Below are 12,316 nucleotides of genomic sequence, written 5' to 3'. Positions count from 1 at the left end.
CTGGTAAGTCCCAGCACCTGTGGCTTTGTGCGGTCACCGTGTCTCTGGGCCAGTTTCCTTGTTGACAGGACTTGTGTTGGAGAGTTTGTGGGGCTCTCTCTGGGGCCCCACTGGTCCCTGTGCCTCCAGGTGGGATTTGGGGGGAGGGGCTTTGGGGTCAAATCCTTGCTCTGTGAGGCAAGGCAGAGACCTTCCGTCTGGAACTCGGACCCGAGTCTGTAAAATAAGGGAAATGGGTTTCTTACACCCCTCAGCGCCAGCTCCTGTGATGGTAGGAAAGCAGAGGAGGGAGGTCATAGAGAAGGGGCAGGAAGGATGGAGAGCCCCGAGACCTTCAAGACAACGCGAGGGCCTTCCCAAGGGGGAGGAGGAGGCTCCTCAGGAAGAAGCTGCTCTGGTCACTAGGGTCCTAGATCACGTAGGGGTCAAAGCAAGCCAAAGAAATAAGCCAGAAGAGTCCCCAGGGATCATTGGACTCATCTTACAGACGGGAAAACTGGGGGCGAGAGAGGGCTTGCCGTCTCAGAGTAGGAGCCAAGAAGGGACTTCGAAATTGGAAATGAGAGCCAGTTGTCTTGTGGCAGACACTCCCACCCCTGCAGCTGCTCCAGGGATGACACAGGCCTTTGTTCCAATTCCACATCCTCCTCTTGCTTCTCAAAGAGATCCAACATACACCAGAAGGAGGCAGGCCCCATGAAAGTCAAAAAAATAATCCCAGAAGGAGGCGGGTCCCATGAAAGTCAAAAAAATAATCCCTTAAGGAGGCAGGTCCCATGAGGGTCAAGAAAACAATCCTTAGCAGGATTCCTGTTTATTAGGCATCCACCATGTGCCGGCTCCGGGCTAAGCCTGTGTCCTTGAGAAGCTGGCAGCACATGGGTTTTTTATTAACCAATATTATTCTAAGTTTAGAGGGAAAAACTGTCCCAACTGCCAGAGTCTGCTTGTCCACTTGGCCACCTCTGGAGCACAGCGGAGCCCATTTACTAGGGGTTCTTGACAAAACTCTATGAGGTTAGAGCTAAAAATTCCTATTGTGTCTTAAGCATAAATAATTGCAAAACAGAACGAGTTGGGTACTAAGTAACCTGGGGTTCACAACACATTTGTTTTTGTTGACAGAGGTCCAAGAACAAACGCCCTGGAAAGTGCAGCCCTAGCCCAGCGACTTCCCAGTCACAATCTGTAGAGTTCTTGAGTGCAGGAGTTTGTCAGGATTGGGAGGGCCCCGGGTTAGATTACAGTGCACACTTAGCTTCAGGGTGCACTTGGTCACTTCCCTGGGGAGTCATTTCCCCAAAGGCATCCCTCTCTCTTTGACCACCCTCTTCAAAGGCTCTCTCTCCCAGCTGGTCGGGAACCTCCTGGTTACTCCTGTGACCCCAGAGAATCAGAGACTTCTTTCTTCAGCCCTTCTTCCCCCCACCTGCCCCCACCAGGGACCTGGAGAAAGAGGGGCCGGCTGTGAGGTGGCTCCCGCTGGGGATTCCAGGTGTCACTGAATGGGCATTGCCTCGGGCCAGATGAGATCCGTTAAAGAATGTAATCCTAAAAAGCTTGGGTCTCCTGCTGCCCCCGGAGCGGTCTGGAGGGAAGTGATTCAGAACCTGGAGTTAAAGGCGGATTTCCCGAGCAGACTTTAGAGCAGGCCAGAACGGCAGGGTTGCCAGCTTGCCCCCCAGGTCCCCTGGAGATGGAGTCGGAGCCGTTAACTGGATCCAGGCCTTCCCTTCTGTGGTGACCGAGGCAGACCCAGGCCCTCTGGTTCCAGGCCCCAGGGTCCCTGTGCCAGGCTGGGCCCATCCCTGCTCTGCCTGCCCTGCCAGCCCCAGCCCAGGGCTCTGTAGTCTAGGACACTGCGCAGGGATCTGGGGATATTGGGGCCAAAGGGCGCCGGGTGGTGGGGTGTCTGTGCTGATGCTCTTGTGTCCCCCCCCTCCCCCCCGCCAGACATCGACGAATGTGCCGCTGGCAGCCACAACTGCTCCATCAACTCCACCTGCTTCAACATCCAGGGCAGCTTCCGCTGTCTTTCCTTTGAGTGTCCTGAAAACTATCGCAAATCTGGTGACACGTGAGTAGCCGGGCTCCGATGGGGGAGGTCGGGCTGGGGGTCTGCCGGGGGCCGGCCGGGGCGACCCTCAGAGCTGAGCTGGCCGGAGAAAGCCTACTTACTCCCTTCCTGGGATGAGAAGCTCATTCTCTTCCCATTTAAAAAAAGCTTGTTCCGACGTCCAATTTGGGGCGCCAGTGAATAGATGGAGAAGGCGGTTAGATGGAACAGAATGAACACAGGGTCTCCAGTCGGGAGCCCCTGGGTGGAAATGGTCCCAGTTATTTATTTTTTCTGTGAGCCAGGCAGATCAGCTCCCCCGATAAAACTTTGATCACCTGTCAAGTCAGCCACTGGGTCAGCTCTCTGGGGGTCCCTGGGGCTGCTCCCCAAGGCTGGGCGGGACACGCATTGCCCACATTTCTCCCAAGTTCTATCCCACAAGGGTGTCCGTGGTCTTTCTGCCTGTGGGTCCAGGGTACCTGGCACATGGGAGACACTTTCTGGTTGTGCTTTCTGGTGGCTTGATGCCCAAAGAGCCCTGATTTCTTCGAGAAGAAACCCTCTTTTAATGCTATTTTTAAGTACCATTTAGTGAGGAAAATGGCATGGGGGTTTTGCAGCTCTGGGATTGGTGGAGATAATATACCCGATGAACAAAAATTCTGATCATGTGATCATACACACAAGCCCCTCCCCAAAACTTCCCTATTAGCTGCTGAGTTTTTCAGCCTTTTTTCAAAGCCCTACACAAAGTGGCATCTTGCCTCTCAGAATATTCACCCTGTGCTTGTTCTTATAACTGGTGAACCCTGTGGGGGTCTGTGGATAAATTTCAGGGGACTCTAACTTGGATGAGGTAAAAAAAATGACATCTTTAAAAATAGAATTTGTTTTCTTTGTAATCTGGTGTATGTTGTGAATTTAGAAATATTCTAAGAAGGGCGCTAGAGGTACCCCCAAATTGCCAAAGAGGCCCATGATGCATATGAGGTAAAGTCCCCCTGTTTTAGATGTACTGGACTATATACATATGTGCTCATCACTGTCCAGACTGCACACCTTTGCTTCTGTGGTTTTGTTTCCCTTGGATGCCCTCCCTTTTTGCTTGATGAATTTCCCATGGTCCTTTAAAGCAGAGAGGCTTTTCAGGCAGCATGGAACAGTGTAGAGAGAGCTGACCTTGACTTCAGGAAGAGCTGGTCTCCTGCTGGGCAAATCTTTAAGCTCCAAATCTTCTGACCAACTCCTGAAGATGTTTAGATATCAAAGAAGGTGCCTCCTGACATTGAGAGAGTACATTCCCTCACTTGGGAGCTCTTTATCCCAGAGGGCTCAAACAGGAAGCCCCACAAGTGCCCAACTATCTCATGTAAGAGCTGGATCCGATTAAAATGCTCTTTCTGAGTCTGTTGCCATTGCCCCACAGGAGGGAGATTAGTAGCCCAGTAAACTTTAGCTAAAAGCTCCTCTACTCCTTGAAATTTGTCCTGATCCTCCCTGTCAGTTAAAAGATACTTAAAAGGGCTTTTTCTCATAGTTCTAGCCCCCTTTCAGCCAGTCTCCCTGTATTTGCCTGTACCAATGCTGTCTGCCAATTGGGTCGTGCATTTTTTGTGGGAACTCTGTCCCATTACGTCTTCGATTGTCCTCCCCTTCCCCAGCCTTGTATGTAGCAGGTACTTCAGAAATTCATCAAGCTGACTTGAAACCAATCCCAGACCAGTCACAAAAGGACTTTTAGAAACATTTTAAGGGGAGATAAAAAGCATTGTTACTGTTAGAAGCTCCTATAAGAAGCTCCAGACCTGTAGCCAGGAGATGGTTGGAATCCAGACTGTGTGAGTGGGTCCCTTCACACCCTGGGCTTCAGTTTTCACCCCTGTAAAATGATCAGGGTGGAGTTCAGGTCTTCCTGACTTCAGGGCTGGTGCCCTATCCACTGCACCACCTACCTGTGCTTTTGGAGTCTCTTTCAAGAGGCAATAGGTGGATTCTTTCAATTTCTATTTTACCTTCTGATTTGAGAATATCAAGTCAGTTTTCCTTGATAATTTCTTGAAAGATGATCTCTAAGCTTTTCTTTTTTTGATTGTGGCTTTCAGATATTCAATAATTTTCAAAGTTATCTCTCTTGGGTCTATTTTTCCAGGTCACGTGTTTTTTTCAGTGAGATATTTCATGTTTTCTTCTATTTTTATTTTCATTCCTTTGGTTTGGTTTTGTTTCTTGATTGTTCATAAAGTTATTCATTTCTATTTGTCCAATTCTGCCTTTCAAGACATTCTTCTCCTCTTTGGCTAATTTTTTTTTAACCATCTGGCCTAGTCCTTTTTTTAAAGTATTGTTTTCTTCAGTATTGTGTGTGTGTGTGTGTGTGTGTGTGTGTGTGTGTCTCCTTTACCAAGCTGTCAACTTTTTCATGATTTTTTTACATTGTTCTCATTTCTGTTCTCAATTTTTCCTCTACCTCTTTTGATTTTTACAAATCTTTTTCTGAGGTCTTCCATGGCCTGAGACCAATTCATATTTTTCTCGGAGGCTTTGGATGCAGCAGTTTTTACTTTATCTTCTTTTTAAAAAATTGTTTTTTTCTGGTTATACATGTATATTAACTTTTTAAATACACATTTCTTTATGAATTATGTTGAGAGAAAAATCAGAAAAGGGAAAAACCATGAGAGAGAGAGAGGAAAAAAACCCCAAATCTCCACGGTTCTTTTTCTGAATGCAGATAGCATTTTCTGTCCAAAGTTTATTGGGATTGCCTTGGATTGTTATCTTCCTCCGAATGCGTTTTGATCTTCTTTGTCACCATAATGGGTTTCTATGGTCAGAACATTTTTTTCAGTTATCTGCTCATTTCCCCAGTCTCTTGGCTTTTAACGCTTTGTTAAAATAGGGCTCTGCTTCCAGGATGGAGGGCACTCTGCCCCAAGCTTCAGGGGTTTTGTGCAGCTGTTTTCCGAGATGCTTCTAGAGACCTGTAAATTTTCAGTTCTTTAAAAGTTATGATCTAAGGACAAATGTGCTTACTAATCTCCTGGCCTGTGCTCTGGTCTGTGAGTGATCCCAAGCACTCTTTTCTGCTCTGGGATTGTGATGAGGGATCCGGCTTCACTGTGCCCACAAGCTCTGACGTGCTAGGGCTCCTCCTTATCCTGGGACTGCCTCCCAGGACCGTGACCTGGTTTGGAGTATGGACAAAACGACAGAGTCCCGCCTCAGGGCTAGCAAAGAGATCCCATCTTCTTTTGACCAGTTGTTTGACCTCCTTCCCGTATGTAACTGAGAGCTCATGCTCTGATTTAGTGGCTCCCCAGGCCCGCTCCTGGATTTCTGGGGCTGTGCTGTGCTGACCCAGCCTGCACCAGACTGGATTCCACGCTCACCCGGGTTCGACAAAACTTCCTGCTGGCCTAAGCTGTCTTGGGCTGGAAAATCACCTCATCCTTCTGGGAATTCTGATGCTGCAGGAAGTGTTTTATGGCATTATTTAAAGGGGTTTTGGGGAGAGCTCAGGTGAGTTGCTGCTTTTCTGCCCGCTCTCCATCATTTCTTTCATTACAACATCTCATCTGCCCTATTCCGTAGTCTTGTCTCAAGTCTCCCTCCACGACCAGTCTGGGTCTGACCATTTGGCTCCCCCACTTCTAATGGGGGTGAGAGAGAGTGGACACGCAGTGCTATAAAGAGTGGCCAAGCTGCCCTGCAAAGTGTGGGGAGGAACGGACGCAGAGTCCTCTCTTTGGCACGTAAAGCCCTTCCCAGCTTGGCTCTGCCTACCTTGTTGGCTTTCTTATATTCTACCTTCTCTGCACCCTCTTGAATCCTAGGCTTCCCTCCCCTTTCTCCTCCTCTTCTTTATCTTCTACAATTATAACCCCAGTATATCTTAGATAAAGCTGACTCCATAGAAAAGCCCATCCACTTTGTCCCATTAGCAGAGTTCCGGCGAGCTGTAGAAGGGCCGGGACTCTCAGGGAAGCTCTGCTGTTCTGGGACACAATCCCAGTGATAATACTAGGCTGTTAGGTTCCCCGGGCCCCCCAGAAGTTGGAGCTCAGCCAGGGCCCCCTCAGAGAAGCTATCCTGAGGCAGCTTCTCATTACGGCTCCTCCACGCTGCCACTAATGGTGGGAGGATGGAGACAGTGGGCAGCAGCTGTATCACAGAGCATCCCCTGGGTGCCCTCTGGGAACAGGGCAGGGGGAGAACTGTGGGCTCTCCCAGACTCCTTGTCTTTCCCCACTGTGACTTTCATCATCCAGGATCCCCTCTCCAAGGGGTCTGGGCTCCCCTGCCTTCACCCTGGCCCTGAAAGCCGAGGTGGTTTGCCCACAACGTTTCCTTCTTGCTGGTGGCTGTCGAAGGGTGGTGGTCATAGTTCTGAACGAGGTGGGTTTTGATCCTTGTCATGGGGGAAAGGAGGATGCGAGGGACATAAATGAGAACAACACTGGGACTGGGGGGTAAAGAAAAAAGGAGGAAAAACAAATGTGTATTGAGCTGATGCAACAGGATTTTCAAGCCTTTTCTTCAGAGTACCCCTGGGAGGGAGCCCGGGTATGAGGGAGGGTCCTCTGTGAAAAAAGTGTCAAACCTGGCTGTCAGAGGACATTCCCAGGTTTAACGCCCCTTTGGAGGCTTGGTTTGCCCAGGAGCAATAGCTCCCCTTTCCCTGGGTCCCTCCCCCATCATTTCTGTCTTTGTACCTGGCCCTAAGACATGGTTAAAGCCAATGGCACCCTACAGGGGCTGGCCCAGAGAACCCCGAGCCCTCCCCGGAGATGGCACATGTGGTCATTGGCAGCAGCTGCGTTTATAAAGCACCCGAGGCTGGCAAAGTGCTGCAAATATCTCATTTTACAGATGAGGCAACTGAGGCACAGTGAAGTTGGTCATAGCTAATACGTGTCTGACCCTGGTTTGAACTTGTGCCTGTGCAGAGGGCTAACCGTGATACCACTCTGGGGAGAGGGACTGCAGAGAGAACCGGAGTAGGAATGCACGGTGCCCTCAAGACTTCAGACCTGGCTCTGCAGACCTCGCTGTGAGCACCCAGCCTGTGCGGGGCCTGGGCCAGGGTGGGGCTGCTGCTTTACCCCGAAGGAAAGTCTAAGGGGGCCCCCCGAGGGCTGCTGAGCACTGGAGGGAGGGGATGGGGGGCTCAGATTAGTGAGTGGCCAAGAATGTTCTGCACCACCCACTTTACAGCTTAGGAAACTGGGTACAGGGAAGGGGACTCACTTGGCCATGGTCACATAGTTCACAAATGACATTGCTGGCTTCCTCCTGTCTTTTTCTTTCTCCCTTCCTCTCTCTCTCCCTGTCTATCTTTGCGTCTCTCTCACTTTCCCCCTCCTCTTCTCTCTCCTTCCCTTCTTCCCTTTCCTTCTCTTTCCCCCCTTCTCTGTCCCCCTCCCTTTTCTTTTCCCCATGGACCATATAAGGTCCAACCCTCCACGTTATGCAGTTGGGAAAGTCTTTCCTGCCTTGACCTTTTCCAGACTGTGCTTCTGCAGTTACATTTTCCCAAGCCCCCTTTCCCTGCTCCCCGGCCCCCCGTGGCTCTCACATGCCCACAGCGCCGCTTACTGACCGGATGTCAGAATAACACACCAGATGCTAATAGGGCTGTCCTGGAACCACCTTGGATGGCCCAAGGGCTCAAAGCCTTCGGTAGAAGTGATCATTCCCTGCCTTGGGGAGTGGTCCCCGCCCTGTGCCCTGCTGGTTCTGGTCTCCTTCGCCACCCTCCAGTGTTGCCCTTCCCAAATCCCTGGATGGTACCCCGAGTATTCCCACAGCAGCCTCGGAAAAATGAAGGGCTGGAAGATGGTTCCGAATCCTTTGTATAGGTGAAGAATATGGGGCCTAAATGGCCTGACCACCCATAGGTGAGCAGAGGCAGTCAGGATCCACACCCAGGACTCTGCATTCCCCTGTGTCTGCCCATGGCTCAAATCTCATCTCTAACAATTCCTACCTTCCCGAGTCAGCTCATTGTGCCTGGCCTTGGTTTCCCTTCTGTTAAATAAAGGGGGTGGAAATAGGTGCTCTTTGGCAGCCCTTCCGCTTCAGTTGGGATCCTCCAACCCCAAAGGATGGCGTTGTATAAAGTGCGCCACATTGTTTCCCGAGGGATACCCAGGGTCTCCCCAGCCGTGCCAACTGGCCTCCCTGCTTCTGAGTCCCCTCCCAGCTCCCTGTTCTCGGGCCCTCCCCACCCTACCAGCCCCTGTTCTAAGATCTCTCCCTACTGGGATCTTCATTCAGAAGCCCCTCTCCCCCTCCCCACACACACACTTTGGTCTGTAATCCAAGGCCCTTAGTGACTGTATGTTTCTTGATAATACTCCTGAGTAATTGTACCAAGGGACACATTCAGACTCCTTCCCTGCTGCCACGGAGACGGTCTTCCTTTCTACAACAAAACAATTCTAGCACGAAGGAGGGAGGATGTCTTCCCAGCCTTTTAGTCTCCCTGGAACAGGAGCATTTCCTGGGTCTGATTGCCTCCAGGGATGGGGGTCTCACTACCTGTCTTTCCAAAACTTTTCTGATTTTGAATTGAACTTGGACTCTCCCTGGTGTTTCCTCCTTGTTCCTGCATCTTCCCCTTAGCAATATCTTCAAAATAGGTTTTTTAGGAGCAGAATTAAGGGAGGAGCCTGGTAAACAGTCCGGACCAAATGGGGGGTCTCAGCCTGGATCTTGAGGACATTCAACTCCTTCCCTCTCTCGGGGGTCCCCAACTCCCGCCTGTCTCAGCTACCAGTGAGCATCCTGTCCTGCCACCCTCACTTGGATGTGAAACTCATTTTTGTTCTTTTGTGACCTTCCCTCTCAGAGCTTCAATTTCCTTATTTATAAAAAGGGCTGCCGTGCTCCCTGCCCTCCTCCCCTCAGAGGGTTATCGCGGGGAATGTTGGTGGGCTTTCAGTCATTGTGAAATAGGAGGTGTCTGGGCCCGATCACCACATTTGCATCTTCCTGGCTGGGGGGTCGTCCTCTTGCAGGTAGGAGGGGCCAGTGGCTTCTGATTCTGTGTCCTCCACAGAGTCCTGTCCACAGTAGGTGCTTAATAAATGTGAAAGGTGCTGGGAAGCCCACCCTATCCACGGTTCCCTCTCGTTGCCCCTTTTCTTTGTCTCTTTCCTTTCCATTTCTCCTCCCTTTCTATACCTGGAGTTGGCTTGCAGAGCCGGAGGATGTTTCCCAGCCGACCCTGGTTGTTAAGTGAGGGGTTGTAGGATGGGGGTTCTCTGGGGTCTTCTGGGACCCCAGGGTCTGGGCCAGTGCCCCCCTCTCTCCTGGTGCTCTCACAAAACCGGAACCTTTGAAAAGGGCTCTTTTGTAAACGAGCCAGAGCTCCCTTGGCCCAGGCACAAGGGCTGCCTCCCGGCGTCTGTGGGGGAGCTCCTGACTCCCCAAATCCTCCTCGGAGGCTTCCTTCTGGGAAGCAGCATGCGCCATGTGGGAGGCACTCTGGTGGGATCTCGGGCGATCTGGGATCCAGGGCAGACGCCGCCACTCATTTGTTGTGGGATCTCAGGAAAGTCACATTGGTTCTCTTACTGATCTGTAAAATGAGGAAAACGTTGGAAGAGGTGATCTTCCGAGTCTGTTCTCATTACCGCAATGAATTCTAATGTCCTCCGGGCCCCGACGGCCCCTGTTCTCAGGCCCCTCTCAGTCCTGACCCCCCCATCCTCTCTATCCCCCTCACCCCCGTTCTCCGACCCCTCCCAGCCCCGCCACCCCCGTTCCAAGTTTCCGGCCCCGCACCCACTTCAGAGCTGCTTCTCTGGTTAGGCGGCCCCTGCCTGGTCCTGAGCCGGGGGCTTGCGCGTCCCCATCGGCAGTCGGCCGGCCTCGCAGAGGTCCCGGCGCCCGGATCTCTTTCTGGCAGGGACCCCAGCTGGCATCTGGCCCAAGCCCGCGTGTTATTGGGGAAGCTTGGGCCCGCCGGCGCCCCCCGGGGTTAGGGAGCCGGGCCCGTCCCTGGCGGTGCGCGTCTCCCCCTCCGCAGGCCCCCGAGCTCTCCGGGCCCGAGTTTCCTCTCGGGGCGCCGCCGCCGCCGCCCCCTAACCCGCGCCCCTCCCCGCTTGCTCCCGCGGCGCTAACCCTCCTCTCTCTTGTTGTTCTCCCTTTTCTTGCAGTCGCTGCGAGCGCTTGCCTTGTAATGAGAATCAGGACTGCCTGAGGCTGCCCCTGAGAATAACCCACTATCACCTCTCTTTCCCCACCACCATCCAAGTGCCGGCCGTGATTTTCCGCATGGGCCCCTCCAGCGCCGTCCCTGGGGACCGCGTCCTCTTCACCATCAGCAGCGGCAACGAGGAGGGCTTTTTCAGCGCCCACCAAGCGGCGGCGCACAGCGGCGTGGTGACCGTGCGCAGGCCCATCCCCGAGCCGCGGGACCTGCTCCTGACCGTGCACATGGAGCTCACCCGCCACGGCGCCGTCAACACTTTTGTGGCCAAGCTGCACGTCTTCGTGACGGCCGAGCGCTGAGCCCCCCGCCCCCTCGGGAACCCCCCCGCCCCCCGTAATTCGCCTCGCCAATCGGAATTAGGGTGCTTTGTAGAGTCGGAGCCGCACGGCCCCCGGAGGGCGCGGGCCCACAAGTCGGGTTTCCATTTTACAAAGGAGCAAGTTGAGGCTCAGAGTTGCCCCCCAGCCCCTCCGTGGGGAGTGGAGCCGGAACCAGAGTCGGGGTCTTCGGGCCTTCTCCCTCTTCTCCGTCCTTGCTCCCTGGCCGGCCCGGGACCCCACTGGACCTCTGAGGGCAGCCCCGAGGGCTGGCCGCGGGGGCAGGCTGGGCCTTGGGGCTCCAGCTCCTGCCCATCCTCAAGCAAAGCCTTTCTAGGGGCGCCGGGCAGAACCCCTCCCTGCGGGGGGAGTCCTTGGAGCTCCAGCTCCTGCTCTGCTTAGCTGTGGGATCCCCAACAAGTCTTTAAAAAACAACTTTTGAGCCTTATTCTCCTCTGTAAAATGGGCATCGTTCCAGCATCTACCTCCCAGGCTTGTTTGAGGTTCTGAGGGGACATCGTGTGTAACCCTTTGGAAGCTGCATGAGGGCAAATGGTAATTAATGTCCCACAGCCACAGGATGAAACTGGGTGCGAATCCCCGCCCCCCAGGGCTGCCTTGCCGAAATCAAACCCCAGAGGTCCAGGGGGCAGAGACCGGGCTTCACGGGACGATCCCTAGCGTTTCTCGGTGATTTTTGTCTGAGCTCAGAATCTTGTTCCTTCTAATAAAATCACAGCATTTTAAACCCAGGCACAGCTGCAGAGATTCCTCCTGATTTCACTTTCATGTTCCATGTGAGGAAATGGGTTCAGAGAGAAAATAGGAGACATTGGAGTCCATCTGGGCCCACACTCATTTGACAGATAGGGAAACTGAGGCACACAGACCTGGAGGGACTCCCTCGGGATCACACAGGCAGGGTTTCAGGGCAGTTTTTGCCAGCCGGCCGCCTGGGACCTATGGAGGCCGGGCACTGATCATTAACTTCCTTTTCCTTACCTATTCATGAACCTTGTGTGCTGGACCAGCCCTTTGAGAGAAACGTGGGTGCTTTGGACAGTGTGGGGCTTCAGGTTTGTTCTTTGTGGTGACTTCTGTGGTCCAGTCGACAAACCTCTTCCTCATGAGATCCGATTGGGCTCTCATTTCCTCACCTTCTCTTTTAGTAAAAGAGACGGTTTGAGGGGCAGCTAGTGGCTAGAGCACCAGCTCTGGAGACAGGAGGAACCCGAGGTCAAATCCGGCCTCAGTCACTTACTGTGTGACCTTGAACAAGTCACCCCCCGCCCCAAAATAGTTTGAAATCAAGGCCCTTTTTTAAATGCCCAGCACGGAAGGGACTTTGTTACTAGCTGATCCCTCCTGTTTCCCCAGTTGAATGGGGGGGGGGCAGCAAAAGCGCCACTAATCCCACCTCCTCCTGGAGAGTAGGATATAAACTGGAGCAGATTGCTTCCCTTTTCTCTCTGGACTTTCAGTGCCTCTTGCAGAGCCTGGCGTGCAGTAGGTGATGGAGAAAAGCCTGGACCAACTTGTTCCTCAGAATGCTGGGGCTCTGCTAGAGTAGGGACACGGTCAGTGGTTGCCCCAGAGACATCTCCTCACGTAAACATCTCCGGTGTCCAATTTCCGAACCAGGGTTGCTCTTGGCAGGAGATCATGGGGAGGGTTTAATTCGCTCCATCCCGTGTTTATGGCCCGTACTTACTGCGTGCAGAG

The 12,316-nt window shown here is 52.8% G+C and overlaps 1 protein-coding gene across 2 annotated transcripts in view; it reads left to right on the top strand.

Moving 5' to 3' along the window:
* LOC100924842 (fibulin-1) overlaps positions 1-11,347 on the top strand; it is a 41,570-nt gene extending 30,223 nt beyond the window's left edge. For both annotated transcript variants that reach the window (XM_031940353.1, XM_031940354.1), the window contains exons 14-15: positions 1,954-2,077; positions 10,222-11,347. In XM_031940353.1, coding sequence (XP_031796213.1) covers positions 1,954-2,077; positions 10,222-10,576 — 479 coding nt within the window. In that variant the 3' untranslated portion in view covers positions 10,577-11,347. The remainder of the gene's footprint in view (positions 1-1,953; positions 2,078-10,221) is intronic.
* Positions 11,348-12,316: the final 969 nt, after the last annotated feature.

Source organism: Sarcophilus harrisii, chromosome 5 (genome assembly GCF_902635505.1).
Source record: "Sarcophilus harrisii chromosome 5, mSarHar1.11, whole genome shotgun sequence".
Taxonomy (NCBI): Eukaryota; Metazoa; Chordata; class Mammalia; order Dasyuromorphia; family Dasyuridae; genus Sarcophilus; species Sarcophilus harrisii.
This window is presented reverse-complemented; position numbering and strand designations above follow the sequence as displayed.